This window comes from Anas acuta, chromosome 15 (assembly GCF_963932015.1).
Source record: "Anas acuta chromosome 15, bAnaAcu1.1, whole genome shotgun sequence".
In the NCBI taxonomy this organism is placed as follows: domain Eukaryota; kingdom Metazoa; phylum Chordata; class Aves; order Anseriformes; family Anatidae; genus Anas; species Anas acuta.
Window position 1 is genome coordinate 17032156 of NC_088993.1, and position 18639 is coordinate 17050794.

Here is an 18639-nt window from a genome sequence, read left to right on the forward strand (position 1 = left end):
GCTGGGTGCTGCTCTGCTGTGTCCATCCGAGGGTCTGGGATGGAAGCACAGCTCCCCTGGCCCATGCTGGAGAAGAGAAAATTCCCAAAAGGAGAGGCAGGGAGGCAGCACCCAGGGGTGCACGGGATGGGCAAAGGGCTCTGTCACGGCTGGAGCCCAGCCCAAGGAGCTGAAGCTGGGCTTTCTTTTGGGATTAGCGTGCTAATCCCATCCGAGAGGCAGAGGCTGGCGTGCAGCTGAGCCGCGGGGAAGCCGGTGGCCCCGCGCTGGCGCTGACCCCGCTGCATTATTGATAGTGCCGGGCTCGCCGGCATCGAGTGTCGCGGGGCCGGGTGGACTCGGTGCGAGGACAACGCGGGGGGCACGGGAGCAGCTGCAGCGCCTTGGAGATGGGGATAGGGCAAATGTGCACAAATAATCACATTTTCAGGCTGTTTTTCCCTGATAGTTCCGGGCACTGGGGCTTTGTTAAAAGGAGTGGGCTGAAAGCTGTGTTTTTGTGGAGTGCCTTTTCGGGAGCTGGATGTGTTTCTTGCAGCTCTCCGTGGTGCAGGGCTGTGCAGCATCTCGGGGTCTGTGCTGTTTGGGGGGCTCTGGCCCCATTGCCTTGCTGCAGACAGGGCAGTCCTAGCTCTGTGCCTCCAAGTCTGCTCCCCCCCTTGTGTATCAGCAGTCTGTTAACTTCTTTTATTTGTTTTGGTATCACTTTTGGGCAGGTGTAGGAAAATGGCTGGTGCAGTGGGATTTGCTGGAGCCCTGATTTGATGACCCCGCAGTGCTGCAGCACTCACAGCTCTCAGCAGGGGTCTGAGCCTCATCCTGCTCCTCCTGTCCTGGGGGCACTCCCCAGCACCCCAAGGTGCAGACAGCAGCGCGATGCTCTCCGTGCTGCGCTTTGGCAGGGTCAGCCCTGGCTCTGCACCCTGGTCCCTCACAGATGGAGGATTTGGGGGCACACATTTGGATGTCAGATGCTTCCTTTCCTGCCAGCTGTGCTTGTGTCCCAGCACCCAAACGACCCCGGGTCTGCAGCTGGGCTGTGGGACCGAGGGAAGGGAGGAACAGGAGCCCCCCTGCAGCTTGGCGGGGCAGCGGGTCCCGGCGAGGAGCTCACCGGGGGGTGTTTTCATGTGGGGTGGTGCAGGAAGCCCCTCCCTGGAGGAGAGCATCCACCCCGCAGCAGAAACTTCCTCCGTGGGATATTTTTAGTGAAACACAAAGCAAGTGGAAGGGAGCGGGAGGCAGATTAGCATCAGGAGGAGCTGCGCCCTGCCAAGGGTCTTTGTTCCTGGGGCCACGTGCTCCTGAGGGATGCCTGGCCTCGTGAGGGGACAGTGGGGTCACCCCTTGGGGACCTGCCACCTCTCGGTGGGTGGTGGTAGCATCCCAGCCCATTGCCAGGCTGCTGAGCAGTGACACAGAGTTGTGACCCTGCTGCATTCGAGAGGATGAACTGCAGTGGGTAATGCTCCTTTCTGCATCCCTGGGTAATCAAAAGCTTTCCTCCAAAGTGATTTAAAAACCCCAGCGTTACTGGGAGCAGTTCAAACTGCAGCTTGCTCTGGTGCAGCCAGCCCCGGCCCCCCTCTGCTCGCAGGGATGCGCTCGAGCAGCTTGCTTTAATAACAGCCCTGCTCCTCGCGGGCTCCGCGCCAGCCGTTGAATGGTTCTGTTCAATAGTACAAATATTAAATGCTTTCAAATAAATTAAAAATCATCTGGCAGGATCTGGACCTTCTGCGTGTGCCCTGGCAGCTGCACAGCGCCTCCGCCGTGACTTTGCTGCGTCCTGGCGCGTTGCTCGTGCTCCTGTCGTGGGGCTGGGCTGCAGCTCCTGCGGGGTGGCTGTGATGGGATGCAGCAGCCGTGGGTGGCTTCAGCCACAGGGTTGGAAATCTCTGGGTCAAACTTTTTTTTTTTTTTTGGGGGGGGGGGATGGTTTTTGTGATGAGTTTGTTTTCAGGTGCAAAAACATCAGCTTTCATAAGAAAATGCTTTTGTTTCTGTGAAGCTCTGAAGTGTTGAGCGCTTTAGCTTTCTCACCTTAAAACAATGTGGCTTTGTTTTGTGTTCTTTATTCCCAAGACCCAAATTAATGTGGGAACTGCATGGTTCCAGTTGTCTCTACCCAGCGTTGTGCCTGGTGCCCTGTGCGAAGTGGCTGGGCCTCGAGGCGCTTGGCTCCAGCCATGGTGCTGCTGCGGGCGATGCCTTGGGCAGAGCCAATGTGGGGGGCTGAAAAATGGCCAGGGACTGAAAAATGGCCAAGGACTGAAGGTGCCAGCAGGCGTGGGGCAGCTCTGGCACAGGGTAAGGTGCTCGCAGGGAGTGGGAGCACACGGAGCGAGCGTGCGGTGTGCGCGCCGCCTTCACGGCACATTCCTGGGCTGGAAGGGGCCGCGGCTTCCAGCTGTCGGGCAGGCACACGCGGCTTCCAAACGAGCTTTTAAAGAGCTCTCTTTAATCCGCAAGGCAGTATCCCCGCACTGATTGCAGCTGTAACAGCACGCAAGTGAGATGCGATGGCTGTGGCAATGGCTGTGGCGTTGCCTCGCTCCATACGTGTCTTTCCTGCTCTTTGGGCAGGGAGGCTGAGAGGTTGAGCGGCTCGCCCAGCATTACAGGAGAGCTTGGCACACTAAAATAAGGTCTGAAGAGAGCCAGGTTTGGCTCCCAGTCCTTGGCTCTGTCTCTAGGTGTGGAGGTTTTACAGGCGGTGGTCTCGGGAGGCTCCAGGCAGGGATATGAGCGAGAAAATTAAACTCTTAATCAGTAAAGGGCTTCTCCAGGTCCACAGGTTTCTATAAATAAGGAATTAAAACCCAACTTGTAGACATAATTATTCCTGGCAAGTTCCACGTTGTAATTTAATTTCATTGCCGCTCTTGCTTGCGCTCCTGAGTGTTTTGGTTCGACTGCTGCGTACGCTTAAACCGTGACCAGACTTGGAGCTGTGTTTTTTTGGCCAAATATCTCTCTTCCCACTAAATCCTTGCACAAGTCTGTTACGAGTAACTGTAGGTATCTGTCAGCAGTGACTCTGGGAAAGCCAAACTGAAAGTAGCTTTATCCATAAGGGGAAGGAGACTCCCTCCCTACGGGTGCTGGTGCTGCAGCAGTGGCTTTGGGGCTCTGTCCCCCCACAGGGACATGGCACTGAGCTGTGCCCTGCGCTGCCTTGGGGCTGGTACTGCTGCTGCCACTGTGAATACCTGTGGGAAAGCATCTGGAAGTGGGTGGGTGAAGGGAACAGGGCACGGGGGCAGCAGCGAATTGGTGGGGTCAGGATAACAGGCCTTAGTGCTGCCTGCTGCAAATCCCGTTAGGCAAGGCTCGCTGCCTGCAGAGACCCGGAGGAGTCCCCGCGGTGTTATGTCATTAAACCCTCTTATGGATTTACAGGGACTAATCCCCTTAAAGAAATGAGTGGCACAAAAGGCGGCGGGCGGGCTAATCCCCGCTTGCTGCCCTGCGGGTTAACCTCCTGCCCCGAGGTGCTCCGTGGCCACCAGGGATGGGGACGTGGCTGTGCCATCCCCTGGGTGCTGGGTCTGGTTTGTGGGGCTTTGGTCACCTTGGATAAACCCTGGCTGCTCTCACCTTGCCCCCTGTGCCCAGCACGGGCAGCGTTCCCCGTCTGTAGCACCCGCTGGCTCGCTGCGGGCTGCCCGTCCTGCATGAGTGGCCAGAGGGCATCCCAGGTAAAGCAGTTAATTCTGGCCCTGCGGTTGTTCATGGTTAGCGGGATTTAATTAAGACGAGCCCTAATTAGTTCTAAGAAGGATGAACAGTCTGCTTTGCCTGGAAAAGTTCCCCGCTCTTGTCTGGAAGCTGTTTATGAGGACAGGGCTTGCACTGACATCGGGGCTGGGTCTGCCCCAGGGATGGGGTACGCAGGGGACCTGCCTTGTGCTGAGGGGTGCTCGGGGCAGCCCAAAAGCAGGAATAAAACCTTGCAGCAGCTGCTGGGCCTTCCTGGCACCCAGACCCCTCTCTCTGCCAGCCCAGGACTCCTTTGGGCAAACACCGGGGTGCTGAGAGCTCCTGGCTGTATGCTCACCTCCCCTGGGGTTATCGGCACCTGCAGCCGGAGCCCTGCGCTGGCTCCAGCAGTTATCGGGGGGGTTCTCTGTGCCCCCATTGCATGTGCCTGGCACCGCCAGCCTCTACGTGGGGCTTTGCCAGCGCTGCCCTTATCTGCCCCAGCACGGCTGTGATGTTTGGCCACCCCGGTGGAGATAAACGTGTGGCTTCCTGCAGCAAGCAAGGGGTGTCTGCAGCCATCCCGTTTTGGGGAGCTGGGTTTAAAATCTGTGGATTTTGAGCCGAGCGCCGCAGCAGGGTGGGAAGCAGCTCTGTTCCCCAGTGCGTCAGGTCCTGGTCTGATCCCGTGATTTCCAGCAGGGTTATGGGATGGAGCTGGCACTGGCATTTTGGAAAGAGGCTGAGTTACAGATGTCAAGGAGAGCCTCCGGTGGAGCCATCGGCTCCAGGTGGTGTGTCCAGGGCAGATTTTGTATAAAAGCTTTGAGTTGCAGGGCTTTGGGAGGTGGGGATAGTTTTCATGTCCCATTGAGGGCCAGGAGTGAGGTGTCTCACTCCCTTCTGCTTGCTGAAAGTTGCCCCCTGGATATTTTATTGAAATAAAAAAAAAAAAAGGCCTCACATTTAGCTAACCCCAGGCACGGGTGCCACAGCGCTGCCTTTACTTTCATTACAAGGAATGCAGAGGATGTTGGGAGCCCTCCCCCCGCCCCGTTTCCTCCCGAAAGCTGTGCTGCCCGGCCAAGACAAATATTGGTAGTAAACTATTGAACTTCCCCGCTCCCCAGTGCTCCCCGGCACGGTGGGCGCACAGAGCAGCGCCTGTTCTCCCTGCCCCACTGGTGGGGGCCGGGCAGGGAGGTGTGGACGTGTCCCCATGCCGGGGGGGTGTGGATGTGTCCCCGTGGTGGGGAGCACTGCTGGGAGGCACACGGCAATGTGCAGTGTGACCGTGAGCCCGTGGCATCAGCTCGTCCTGCCCAGCTCCTTCGCATCCACCACCCCCGTGCTTGGGTGGCAGAGCGAAGGGGACAACCCCAAAGGGCTCCTGTGATGGCCTGGGGGGTCTCTGCCTCTTTGTGTGTGATTTTTTGGGCTCTGTAAGTCTACAGTAGTCCCCGTGACCCACCTTTGCCTTTTCCTTTAGGGCTGGGGAGGGTGCGTGGGCTCGGGGCAGGGACTGGGGGCTCTCGGGCTCTCCCGTCCCATGTCCCACAGCTCAGCCATCAGCCCGTTTTCTGCAGGGCTGTGGGTTATTTACTGCTCTGCTCACAACCGCTCCCTGCCTCGGGAAGTCAGGCTCCCCAGGCAGCTCCTGGGGGCTTTAGGACGCTGGTGCTGGCCCCATGGGATATGGATCACTGCCTGCCCTACGTGGTGCCCCTTGCATCGCAATGAGCCCCCGGGGCTCCCCAGTGCATTGCACGGAGTGCCCCTGTCTCCAGGAGGGGTCCCCTGAGCAGCCACGGTGCCAAGCTGGTCACCATGGGGCAGTGGTGGTGGAGGTCACCGCAGGTGCTGGTGTGGGGCTGGGGACCTCGTGGTGGCACCTGGTGACCCCGCTGCAGCGGGAGCCCAAAGCTGGCACGGCTGGGTTGGCACGGCCGGGTTCCTGGGCTCCTGCTGGTGGCTGGGATTAATGAAGGCAGTTAAGGGGGCCGGCATTAATGAGTGATTTGGTGATTGCTCAAGGCTTGGCCTTGGCGAGAAGCTGGAGAGTCCAAAGGGCAGGCTGATACCGCCTGGTTCATGGTTTTCTGGGGGTGGCTCTGGCCGGAGCCCCTGCTGTCCTGGGCTCATGGGCTGCAGACTCGCTGTAAGCAAGCACGAGCTCATGTGCAGGGTGTGCTCTGAGCCCTGCCTGGCAGAGGAGCCGTGGCTTGGGCTCCAGGGTTTGCCCTTGGAGAGGTGCTGGGGACGCCGGGACGTGCCACCAAGGCTGGCAATGGTGCCACTGCTTTGGGACAGGGCAGGGCACATCCCCCTGGGGGCTGGGGCAGCTCCATGGGAGCCCCCTGCCCCTGGGAGGCCGTTCCTGGTCTCTGCCTCCCTGTGGTCCAGCAGCATTCCCTTCCCTCGCCCTGGAGAGGTTCGTGGTGGGCGTGGGAAGCCCATTTCCCCCTTCCCAGCAGCTGGAGCCCTGCACGGAGCGACCACCTCGCCTCCTTCCCTCCCACCTCCAGGCAAGCAGCTCCCTGGGGCTCTGTGGGCTGCCTCTGCTTCCAGCAGGCACATCCCGTGTTTTTCCTTGTGGACAAACCCCAGCCCACGAGGATCTGCGTTGTTGCCCCGTGTCCTCCTAGAGCTGCTCCCCCCCTGCATGCCGGCTTCCCGGCTGCGAGTTCCCTTGGCAGATCGCGCTGGAAAAGTTGTCTCTCTGAAAGCAAACACATGCACGTGGCGTTTTCTCTCCCTCCCTCTCTCTCTCCTCTCTCCTGCCCTGCCTCCCTCCGTTTCCCTGCGCTGCCGGGGCCAGCTGCTCCCCTGCTCCAGCCAAAGCGCGTGGTGCTGGGCCTGGCTGCAGCCCTGCAGGGGTTGGGAATGCGTGCGCTGGGGAGAGCGAGCTTCCCTGGCTGCCTGAACGCCAGCAGAGGGGGAGGAGGGGGGGGGAAAAAAAAAAAAGAAAAGCAAAAAGGCTGGCTTTTGCAGCCTCTCGCTGAGAAATTCCCCAGCTGGGGGATTCCTGAGAAATGACACGGAGATCGCAGTGCTTGGCACCGCTGCTGGGTGGCGGGGAGCAGCGGGATCCCGTGGGGTCGGGCTGGGTGCATGGCTCGTGGCAGTGCCTGCATGGGGCAGCTGCCCTGCCCTGCCTGGGGGGGCCGTGCCCAGGGTGTGTGGCCCTCGCTGGGGGGCACCAGGCAGGGGACAGTCCTGCAGCACGTCCCGAGAGGCTCTGTGGTGCTTGGGGGTCTCTGTCACACCATGGCACGGTGCTGGGGAGCACGGAGAGGGGCTCTGCTGCTTCTCCACACCTTTTGCATCCTGTGTTCTCTCCTGCCTGGTGGTTTCGGGGGATGACAGCCCCTGGTGGGGTCTGAGGGGCTGTGGCTAAGGCTTGGCTCTGTTGCAGCCTGGCACTGCCCCGCTCTCACGTGAGGTTTGCATCCCATAACGCATGGAAGGGATGAGCTGGGTGCATGGGCTCAGGGGGTACCTGGGTGCCTCAGTGCATGGTTTGGGGTGATGCAGAGCGTGTTGCTGCTGGTTTTGGGGCTGATCCTGGCAGGCCACCCGCTGCTCTTGAGGAAGCGCAGCTTTTTGGCACGGTTTCTGCTCTCGAGAGCTGGCAGAGCCCAGGCTGGCAGGCACGGGGCGCGTTACCCGATGGGGAGTGTTACCCGATGGGGGCTTGCTGCCCCGTGCAGCTGTCCCCACTCCAAACTCGTGCTTTGTTTCCTGCGGCAGACCCGGCGAGCTAAAACCTCACTCGCTGAAAATATCCAAATTACCATATCAGCTGCAGCTTGGCTGTAGGTCCTGCTGAGTACCCGGGCTGGATGCTTTCCACTGCTAATTGGAATCACTTTGCTGTCTCTGAGCTCGCCTGTGATCCTCGTTTGCTCCCTTTGTGCTGCGCGTTGGCGGAGAAAGCAGCGGGACACATCCAGGCAGCGCCCTGCCCTGTGTGTGTGCTCAGCACCCGGACCACAGCCATCAGGATTTGGGTGTTCCCAGAGCAAGGGCACGGCGCCTGGCTGCTGCGGGGCTGTGTGGGGAGAGTGCTGGAGCCCTGGAGGAAAAGCACAAATTTTTCATGGCTTCTGCCCTTTAAAAAATAATATATATATATATATATATATATAATATATATGTATAGTTTTTTGATGTTTCTGTTATTCCAACCCAGCTGGAGGAATTTGAATAATTGGAGCAATTGGAATGATGGAAACAATTTGAATACCCTAAAGCAGTTTGGGCCTCACGTTCGGGTCTGGCAGTGGAGGTGCTGGTGCTTCGGGTTGGTGACAACCAAGCTGTGAGGTCGGGGCTGTGACAGCAGCAGGGAGCCTGGCGGGGGGCACAAGGCAAGGAGGGGGCTGCCACGTCCTGGGGTCCCGCTGCTCCATCTCATTGTCCTTGGGATGCCCGGGTTGCGTGGTGGCAGCTGGCTGATTTTGGGTGCCAAAGCCAGAGCGTTTTTGGGGTTCTGACTGCCCTCTGCCATTGCTGTGGGTCGGGGTGCTGCAACATCATGCATCCCTTCTCCTCCCTGCTCCTCCCAGTCTGGGGTGATCGCAGGCTCTGCCAGGTGTTCTGTCACGGTGTTTTCACTCCTCGTTTTCCATCAGGGTGGTGATTGCCGTGAGTGCTGCTGCAGTTGGTGTTTATCCCCAGGGAACGCTCCAAACTTTCTCTGACTGTCGTGACGTGGTGGCAGCGGCTGCTGGTGCCGAGAAGATGCTTGGAAAAAAAAAAAAACAAGTTTTAAGAGCAACTGTCAGTCAAACTGCCAGGGCTTTATTGGAGGAATGAAGTGAGCTTTTCTCTTTTTGACTGCTGGTGTCTAAGCCAGAGCACCTCTCTGGGTAGCGAGCAGGGTGGTAATTAGGGTTGTGGCTGTGCAGAAATGGAAGCAGCTTGTTTACTGCGTGGAGGCTGAGCTGCTCCTGCCCCAGGGGTTATTCCTGGCCTGGGAGAGGGGAGCAGGAATCCTGGCTCCTGCAGCAGCACCAGGGCTGCTGCAAAACCTCTAAATAAGAACCTCTAAATTTAACCGTGTGGCTGGGGCACCTCTGGGTGCTGGAAACGCCGCCTTCCTCCCCCAAATCCTTCCCGCATCACCCCCAGCTCCTCCCTGGGGCTGCGAGGAGGGGGAACATCTGCTGGAGTTTCCGTGGGACTGCCGTCCCGCCAGCCCGGCCTCCCCTTCCCCCTCGTTATTTATAGCTTTTCACCAACATCTGGAGCTGAAGCCGCGTTTGGCTCTGGCTGTCTCCGAGCTGTGGGTTGGAGCTGGGTGAAATGCGTGCGGCCGCAGGCTCACCGGGAGCCCCCACTCCTTCCCCATGGTTTTTGGGGGGCTGCAGCATCCCGGTGGGGCCCTGGGGCCATTTAGGGGTTTAGGGAGCCCCAGAGCATCCCGTGCTGGGGGTTCCCAGAGCTGAGCAGCAAATCCCTGCTGGGAATAGGGCAGAGGGTGAGCGGCTGCCTCTTTGCAGCACGGAGCCCGGGGGGGCTCTGCCTGCCCTGCACTGCTCCTGCTGCTTGTGGGAGCCTTTGACATTTGTGGTCCCCCTCACCCAGCCCTGCCCACGGTTCCCTGCTCCTTCGGTTCCCTACTCCTTGGTGTCACCGAGGTCCTTCAGGCCCTGGGGGATGCGAGGCTACAATAGCCCCCTTCTTGGTGCTGCTTTCCTGGGAAAACTTGAGTCATTCCTGGGGGAAGGGGAATGAAAACTGGCCCCGCTGTAGCAAGCGTTGGATGGCTGGCACGGCGGTGAATGGAGGCAGTAATCCCGGCTGTGGCACGAGCCCAAACCCCTGCATCTCACGGCGAGCGGGGCTGCAGGTTGGCTCCTCATCCTTGAAGCACAGCAGGCAGCAGGTTTCCATGGCAGGGACGTGCGGATCCCCCTGCCCGTCCCAAATCAGGGCAGTGAGCATCTGTGGGAAGTTCCGTGCGTCCCCGCAGCTGAGCAAAGGCAGCAGCCTTTGGAAACGGTGGTAATAATAGTGGCAATTAAAGGCTGCCTGCGGCTCAGCTCCCGATGTAACTGTTACTGCCAAGGGAGGGTGCCCGTGTCGGGCGGGTGTCAATGGGGCCGTTGTTCTGGTGGTGCTGTGGCCCCAGCCCCTTCCTGCTTGGGTTTCCACCCCTCGGTGCTCCCCGTGCGGTGCCCTGCTGCTCGCTGGGCATCCCAAGGCCAGGGGTCCCCCTGTGCCACCCAGGCTCTGAGAGGAAAGGAGCGAGCAAAGGAGCCGTTTTCTGAGCAAAACCCCAAGCAAAAGGAGAGGAAACGCCACGGGAGCCGACTTGAAAGAAAATATGTTAACAATGTAAATTAGGCAGGAACGCTCCTGCCTGTGTTTTCTCCAGCTCGGCTGGAGCAGAGGCGGAAAAGCTTGACGTGTCGCGGGGTGATCCGCAGCCTGGAGCGCGGCCAGGCGGGGCGGTTCTGTCGGCCCTGGCTGGGTCTGATTCAGCTGCACCAGAACCCAGCAAAGCCCCCGAGCTGCGGTGTGCGCCGGGAGGGAGCCTGGGGCCAAGGGTTTGGGTTCAGGCAGGCCTGGCAGAGCGGTTTCCTCGCCTTGGCCCCTTTCCCAGCTTCTCCTCTCGTTGCGCCGCGGTGCATCGGCGCTTCAAAGGGCAGGTTCTGCTCACGGGGAGGTGCTGCCTGCTCCTTAGCTGCATGGGAACCTCTTGGTAGTCAGAGCTGGTTGTGTTTATGGTGCTGGCTCTGCGGTGAGTGTGCTGAAGCATCCAGCTGTACAGAACGGGAAGGGGAATGGGATCTGATCTGTGCGTGAGTCCCGGTCACCGCAGTGACCTGCGCGGTGGTGGCACTGAGCCCGGGGCCATGGCCACTGGCTGCAGCACTGCAAGCCTCCAGGGACAGCCTCAGTGCTGGAGCTGCAGTGAGATTGTGAGAACTGGCAACACCCAACCTTTTTTTTTTCTTTTTTCTTTTTTTTTTTTTTTAAGTGTTTCATTGTTCTTTCATATTTTGTTTGTGCTTTTTTTTTTTTCAAATGAGCCGGCTTGAATAGTGTTTCCAAAACCTCTTCCCTTCCAAAATGACGACGATTTGCCTCAAGCAGTAGCTCCAGCGGGGGTGCAGCACCACGGCTTTGTGTCCATGCGGTATTTAGGATCATATACACATCTGTACATACGTGGGGGTGTACGTGGAGTAATGCTCACGGGGGGGAATACAGCCTGCCATTGCCTGTTCGTCCCCCGTGTGCAGTCAGTGGGCGGCGTGGGATCTGGATACCTCGGAAAAGGCTCGCTTTGTTGCGTGCGAGTGGACAAATACACGGTTAATTTTTGTTGGCTCTCCTGTACGTGTGTGTAGCTCACACAAACCGGCTCTTATGGCCGTGGCGTGGGAAGGCGGCGGAGCCTGGCGGGCGCTGCGGGGAGCGGGGTGGGAAGGCACCGCGCAGCCCCCCCGGGGCTTCAGAGCTCGGGTGGGTTCCAGGGAGCCCCGATAACGCGCTGCCGCGGCGGGGAGCGCCTCGACGGAGGGCTTGGGTTTCACAAAGGCAAAATTCCTCCCGGGAGCTCAGGAAATATCTTCCCAGAACAGAACCAGGGAAGCGTTGGCACAGGTCGTAAAGAAAATAAATAGCAGAGCTGGCAAGAGGAGCGGCGGCTCCGTGTCAACAAAGCACGTAAGTGCAAAGTGTTTAAGCATGTGCTCGAATCTGAGTGTGGCGAGGGGATCTTCGGTGTTTGTGGAGTCCCAGAGAGGGGCTTTCCAGAGCTGAGATCAGAGACCTGCTTGTTCCAACGGCTGAGGACCACGGTATTTGGGAGGTTTAACAGCCCTGCATCATCTCTGCAGAGGGGTGAGCAGTTCTGCCCGAGGATTTCTGTGCGCTGCTCGGAGCAGATGCTGGGGCTGAACTGGGGCTTCTTTCTTAAAGAAAGATGTGGAGTTCAAGGACCTTGAATTCAGGATGTGCTGGTGAGAGCAGAACAAGCCTGTGCAGGATGTGGTGCTGGGTACCCCCAAAAAGCTGCTGCAGGAGTTGTCTTCTCCTGCCTGGTTTCTGTGTGATTTATTTTGGTGACCCCGAGTCTGGCTGCGACACCCCGCTGGCTGGCACGGCGCGCACAGGGAGCCGCTCTGTGTGTCTGTGACCCCTTAAAAATGGGCTAAGAGTAAAATAGCTCAAAACCTGAATTTCTAAGCCCAGGTAGGTGATTCTGGATGTGTTCCTTTCTTCCGGAGAGAGGCAGCCCCTTTTCCCAGTGCTTTGAGCCCTGTGCATCCCTTGGGGTCGCGCCGGGCCCTCGACACGCTGACCCCGCTCTGTGCTTGAATCATTTCCTGTTTTCTCCGGCTGTTGAAGAACTCCACGAGGCGAGCTGGAAGCGTTTGCAGAGGGTGAACTAACTGCACTGAGGCCATGGGAAAACACAGTTTGCTGAATCTGCAGAGCGAGAGGATCCGTGTGCGGGGGTCCTGGTGGCTGCCTGCGCTCAGCCGTGCGCCATTGATCCGCGGGTGCCGTGCTGGTGGCTTTTCCCTTTCGAGAACCACTGTGGGCATCGAGGCACTGATGCTGAGAGCATCTCCACAGGCAGGAACGTGTGGGAAATAGTCTTTTTTTTCCCAGAACTTGTCGTGGTAGCATCCATGCGCCCTGCAAGCTCAGGCTGACGAGGCTGTGAGGGCTGCAGTGTGTATCAGCGGTCACTGGGGCTTTTCTTCAACCCCCCTCCTTGATTATTTTTTTTTAAGCTGTATTGCAAAGTTGATATTTGTAAACACTGGGGCCCTGCAGCCCGTGGAGCCCACACAAGTCCTGTGCCCACGCCGGGCACTGCCAGTGGTGGCTTCTTGAGGAGCTGGGCGCTGGGGCCCCGAGGAGCCGCGGCATTGCCAAGACCTCGGTTGCTCGCCTCCGTCCTCGTCTCTTCCCAGGCGTGGGGTTAAGCTGTTCCAGCTGCGTCTTGGCTAGAAGCACCCAAGTGAGTTCCCCATCCACCTCCGTCCTCAGCGTGTATCCCAGTACCGGGGCCAATCTCATTGCTCCGTGGCTCTTTTTGCGTTCTCCTTCCCAACTCAGAGGAGGCTGTGGTCATGCTGGAGCCATCCGCTGAACTCCCCAGCCTGATGTGAGCCCCGCCAGCTCGAGTATTTCATAAACAGCTTGAGGAGAGCTCTGTCGGGATATTTATTTACATCCCATTGAGCTGGCGGCTGTGCTCGGGGCCGCAGCAATGCAGGAGGGGGCAGGAGGGGGGCTCCCCGCTGCATTAAACCCAGGGACAGGGGTGTTGGGAGCTGTCTTTCACAGCACCTTCTGGACAAGATGGGAACGTCGGGGAAATTTTTGCTTGGCTGCTTTATTTTAAATGAAAGGTTATAAAGAGATTGTACCACAAATGCGATCTGGAAAACAAATATCTGAGGTCTAATAGCAGGAGGGGAGCAGCATTTCTTTTAATGCAAATTTCAAACCCAGCCACAGGGAATGTTTTCCTTAAACCACAGACCAAAAAAAAAAAAAAAAAAAAAAAAGAAAACCTGCTTCTATTTCTGAAGCAGCTCCTGCTGGAGACACGGCTGTGTTGGTGTGCCTGGCTGCTGCCCGGCCGGGCTGTGCAGGGGTTGCCGTGGGGCAGCTGCCTTCGTGGGAGCAGAAATGGCTCTTGTGAGCCTGCAGAAAACCTGCTGCTTGCTGCTCCCCCGGTGCCCTGCGGAGCCATAAAGCATTTTGCATGTGATGGGGGGAAGCAAGACACTCCTCACGTGCTCCTCTAATGTTCTGCTGCCTGCAGCAAGCTCGAGCTTTATGTGCTGCAGGAGCAGCCCTGTGCGTCCTGGGAGGGGAAAGCACCATGTGCAGGGGCTTGTGCATTTCTTCCCCTCTGCAAAACCCAGCTTCTCTGCAAAGCTGGAACTTCTGCAGGGCTTTTCCTCCCAGCCCAGCTTGGTGTTTCTGTGAGTTCTCAGCTGTGCCAGCAGGAGATGGCTGCAGAGCGGCCGTGATGGATGGCTGAGGGTGGTCGGGTGGTCCTGCAGGTCCTCCCGCTCAGCTTGGGGCTGCTCAGTGCTTCCACTTATTTCTGGGGTTCTTTAGCTGGTCACAGAGAACTGGTGAAGTGGGCAGGAGCACATTTGGGGAAGGTTCTCTTCCTTGGAAGTGGGGTCACCAAGGGCAACCTCATGCGCTGCCAGGGCGAGGGTGGCTCTGATGGATGGGGTCAGTGCTGGCCGCACTGCCAGAGCCAGGCAAGACCTGATTCTGGGATGGAAGGATGGATGGTGGTGGTGGTGTGTGCAGGGCAAGGGGCGTGATTCCCTCAGTAATTAGGTGCTGTTGGGGAGCCCTCCCATAATGAGGCATCCAGGTGTGACAGCTTGGGGCAGGGATGGGGCCATGCAGGAGGGCCAGCCTGTCCCTGCGGGCACGAAGCCATCTCTGCCATGGCCAGGAACGTGGTTTCAGAGCTGGGAGGGAGAGGATGGAGCTGCGTGCCGTGCCGAAGTCACTGGGACCAAGGGCACGGCGCTGCCTTAAATAAATAACCCAGGTTAAGGTGCTGGCCCTGCCCGGCTGCGCTGTGCCCGGCCACGGGGCTCGGCAGCCCCCGGGTGGGGCAGGCTTATCTGGGCTGCTGCTGGCGAGAAGGAAATGCATTTTTTTGTTGTTTCAATTTCTCTGGAATGGTTTTGGACAATTGGTTTTCTAAAATAAACTCAATGAGAGGAAATTCATTTGTTAACCTGTCCCTGTTTAGCTGGCAGGGGAGGATGGTGCGCAGATACGTTGCTTCCTTGTTAGTTTTAGTTATGATTCAGAGCAAACCCAAACCTATAAATTAAACGCTGTGTTTTTTCCCCCCCCACACACACCTTCTTCTTTCAATCAGGATTTAAACGGACAGAAAGAGCTGTGCCCACGTCTCTGCCACCTGAAGAAAGGCCCCAATGGCTACGGCTTCAACCTGCACAGCGAGAAGTCCCGGCCGGGGCAGTTCATCCGCTCGGTCGACCCGGACTCGCCAGCCTCCAGAGCGGGACTGCGGCCCCAGGACCGGCTGGTGGAGGTAATGCCGGGGGCTCAGCACACCGTTCCCATCAGCCTGGAGGTCTTTTGGGGTCCTGTGCCCCTTTTGCAAGTGGGAAGAGGGAGAGCAGAAGCGCTGTGACCCTACAGATCAGCTGGGATGCCTGATGCTAAATCGAGCCCCCTTCCCTTGATCTTTTCCATCAGATCCTGTCACATTCCCCCATAACAGAGCCTGATGCTGGTGCCCAGGCAGGGTGCTGGACCTGGGGATGAGCACGGATGGAGGTTTGGGGGTGCCACCTCCCCGACATGGCCAGGCCGGAGCAGAGAGCACCCTGCATTTGGTGGTGCTGGCATGGGGAGGTGGCTTTGTGGGGACAACTGGGACTGGTCCCATCCCAGTCACCCAGGGAAGCTGCTTCTGTCCCATCACCCCCATCTGCCATGGGCTTGGGGCAGCTCGGTGCCACCCAGCTGAGCCAACACGCTGCTGGGCAGGGCAGGCATTTGGAAACACAGGGGGAAAAGCTCTGCAGAGAGGTCTTAAGGCATGAGATTGTGAAAGATTAGGAGAAAAACCGCTCTTGGAAGCGATTTCCTGTTCACTTATTGCTGAACAAGAGAATTTTTGAGGTGGTTGCTGATCACCCCCCATTTGGCTTGTTTGTGCCTTGCCATTTTTACCGAGTACTGAGATCCCCCAGTCAGAGCTGTGCGCTCTGGGCAGGGTTTGGGCAGCGCAGACAGACAGATGGATGGGGGCTTGATCCTAAAACCAGCACCCCAGGAGCAGCCCTGGTGCCTGCTTCAGCTCCTGCGTGCTGGGAGCACCTGAATGCCCTGTGCTGGGGCTGGGTACCAGCCCGTGCCCCCACCCCTGGGTCCGGAGGGACGAGGGATTTGCACACTCGGAAGAAACCACGCGCATCCTGCGGAGCCGGGCGGTCCCCGAGGTGGGGAAGTGAGCGAAGACCAAAGCCCTCGCCCTCTTTCCAGCCCCGTGAATAATCATGCAGGATTCCGTGGGAGCCGCCGGCTGCCTCCCGCCCCATGCCAGGGCTGCTCCCCGTGCTCGCCCCCAGCACCGCGGTGTTTTTATCGCGGGGAGCTGCGGTTCAGAGCGGCGCGATGTCACGGCGAGGGATTTTGTTATTTATTTATCGGCCCTTGGCCAAGTGCCTGGCGCACACAAAGCGGCGAGGGGTGAGCTGGAGAGCTCGGAAACCCAATCCCCCCCGAGCCGGCTCTTTGGGGCTCCGATAAATATTTGATGCCCCCAGCCCTGCTGCACCCCCTGGGCGGGCTGGGGGTGCCGGAGGCTGCGGCGCTGACCGGGGTTTATCGTATGCAGCAAAAAACAGCCCTGCAATGAGAGTGGCATCGAGACCTTTTCATGTGGGACAATGGGTGTGTTCGTTCCTGAGCACAAACAATGCCTAGAAATCACGATTGTTCCCTTTCTGCCCGCGGAACAATTGGGAGGAGAGATCCTGAGTGCTGGTGGGTCCCAGGTCGCGTGCAGCGAAGGGAAAATGAGTCAGTGCGTCGGGGACTGGGACAGAAAGGCCGAGCTCTGCTCAGCCACCGGGACACGGGAAATCCTCCCTTGCTCCTCTCCCAGAGGGACAAGCAGCCACGAGCCCTGTGGAGCAGGACACGGAGATCTCAGTGCAGGCTGAGGTGTTTGGGGCAATGCTAAGGTGAATGAAATCAGTGGAGGGGAACCTGCAAGTCCCTGAGCACCTGGGCACATGGGGTGGTGGTGGAGGCTCTGGCTGGGTCTCCCTGCACGGGGTTCAGGAGTTTTGGGCAGAGGTTTTTGGTGATACGAAAGGTGAGCACAGGGGTTGTTCCCCTGTCTGTGCTGCGGGAGCCAGACCTGGTCCTGATGGTGCCGCTTTGCAGGTGAACGGGATAAACGTGGAGGGGCTGAGGCACTCGGAGGTCGTGTCCCACATCAAGGCCAGGGAGAGCGAAGCCAGGCTCCTGGTGGTGGACCCCGAAACAGATGATTACTTCAAGAAGCTGGGGGTGACCCCCACCGAGGAGCACACCAAAGGTGAGACTCGGCTCTGCTGGGCGACCCCACAGCTCTCGTGACTCACTGGGACACTGGGTGGGATTTCAGAAGTGCCAGAGTCATGTTTCCCTTGTCTCATCCCTCAGTAGTTTCCTGAGCACCACCCAGCTATTTATAAGCAGTGAGAATACTTCCTAATCTAGCCAAAAAAACAATTTGTTATTTTTTTGCACGGTGAATAATTAACCCAGGAACTCGCTGCCAGGAGGTGGCTGGGATGAGGAGGGTGCTGGGGGGGGCGCTGAGCACGTTGCTCGGGGAGGGATGCTCAGGTGGGATCTGTTCTGGTGGCGGATCCTGGGGCTGCTCCTGCTTTGTTTGCAGTGCCTGGGAGCAGAGCAGCCGGCCCCATAGTGCTGATATGGGGCTGTAAGAGGGAGGGCACTATAACCCCACACCGCTCTGTGCTCCCGAGACGGAGCCTGAAGGTGCATGGAGAAACTCTGGGGCTGGCCCCATGTGCGTGTAGAGGGAAGGACTTCACGCGACAGCGATCACAAGGGCGGCTGCTGCAGGAAATGTTTCCCTTGCTGCTGAAACCTGGCAGAGAAAGCAGCCCGGCCGCTCCCCGACCTGCCACGGGGAGGGAGCTGCCCTGCAGCCCAACGGGGGGCTCTGCTTCCCACGCTTCCAGCCCCTGTCCAACCTGAACTCTGCAGGACATTCCCGGTCTGCCAGGTGCTCAAGGGGAAGATTTGCCCAAAGGAACGGGTCAAACCGTGCCGAGGAGCACGCGGGGCGAAAGCGGTGTCAGATGCTCCGAAGCGGTTGAGGAGGAGCCGGTGCGAGCGCTGGCTGCTGGCACGAGCACAAAGGAGCCCTTGTTCCCTGCAGCGGGGACGTGGCCGGGGCCAGCCGCACGCCAGGGTGCGCGGGTGGGTGCTCAAGTGCTGGGCCCTGGCTCTGCAGCTCCCTGCTGGATGTTGGATGCTTTCCTCGGGGGTCAGCAAGGAGCGGGTCTGCCTGGCCCGCAGCCCTGCACCGCTTGGGCATGGCTGTCCTGATGCCACAGCTGAGGTCATCACACCAGCACGTTTTCAAAGTCATCTTTTGTTTTTATTAAATAAAAAAAGTGCCCTGGTTTACATTGGAAATACCTAAGTTTGCACTGACACATCCCAAAAATCAGCTCTTTGGGAAGCCTGGCCAGCCCTGGATGTGATGCACGGGCAGTGGCTTGGAGCTGTAACATCAGCAGCTCTGGGTTTCTGCAGTTGCAGGCTGCCCTTGGCTGCAGGCACAGCTCTTGCTTCACTGGAGCTGCTGTTACACAAGGCGTGCACGCACAGCATTGTTTTCTGCTCGGCCGCTGTGCGCTGGGGGCACCCTGGGGTCCCCCTGGGGTCCCACCGAGCCGGTCTCACCCCGTGCCGTGCACTGAAAGGGCCCTGTGCCCCCAGACGTGTTCGTGCTCAGTCGTTAGCCCTGCTGCAATTAGCACATCTGTGACACCACAGCTTGTCTGTCCCGGGCTGCCTCTAGCGATGGCTGGGTCGCGGTGACTGGCAGCTCATCTGCAATGAATTTGCCATTGTTTGGAGCGTTATTAGCGCAAATCATTGGAACCGGGCAAAAAAATGGCAAGGTACATGAAAGGAGGGTTGTTTGCCCCGTGCTGTTGCAACACCAAGATGCTGATTTCAGCAAATAGCGTTGGGCTGGTTTTTAAGATTTCTGATTAAACGGCTTCTGAAGAAAAATTACTTCACTGTCAGAACTGGGAGTACACCGCGTTTAGTGCTCACAGGGGGAAGCTGCTCGGTCCCCTTCCTGGAAGACATTTTCTTTTGATGAAAACAGGGAAATCAAAGGAAATTGAGGTT

At 58.5% G+C, this 18639-nt stretch overlaps 1 protein-coding gene across 2 annotated transcripts in view; it reads left to right on the forward strand.

The window, feature by feature from the left end:
• The window catches only part of NHERF2 (NHERF family PDZ scaffold protein 2), a 32196-nt gene that overhangs the window by 8842 nt on the left and 4715 nt on the right, over nt 1-18639 (forward strand). For both annotated transcript variants that reach the window (XM_068698890.1, XM_068698892.1), the window contains exons 3-4: nt 14597-14773; nt 16642-16795. In XM_068698890.1, coding sequence (XP_068554991.1) covers nt 14597-14773; nt 16642-16795 — 331 coding nt within the window. The remainder of the gene's footprint in view (nt 1-14596; nt 14774-16641; nt 16796-18639) is intronic.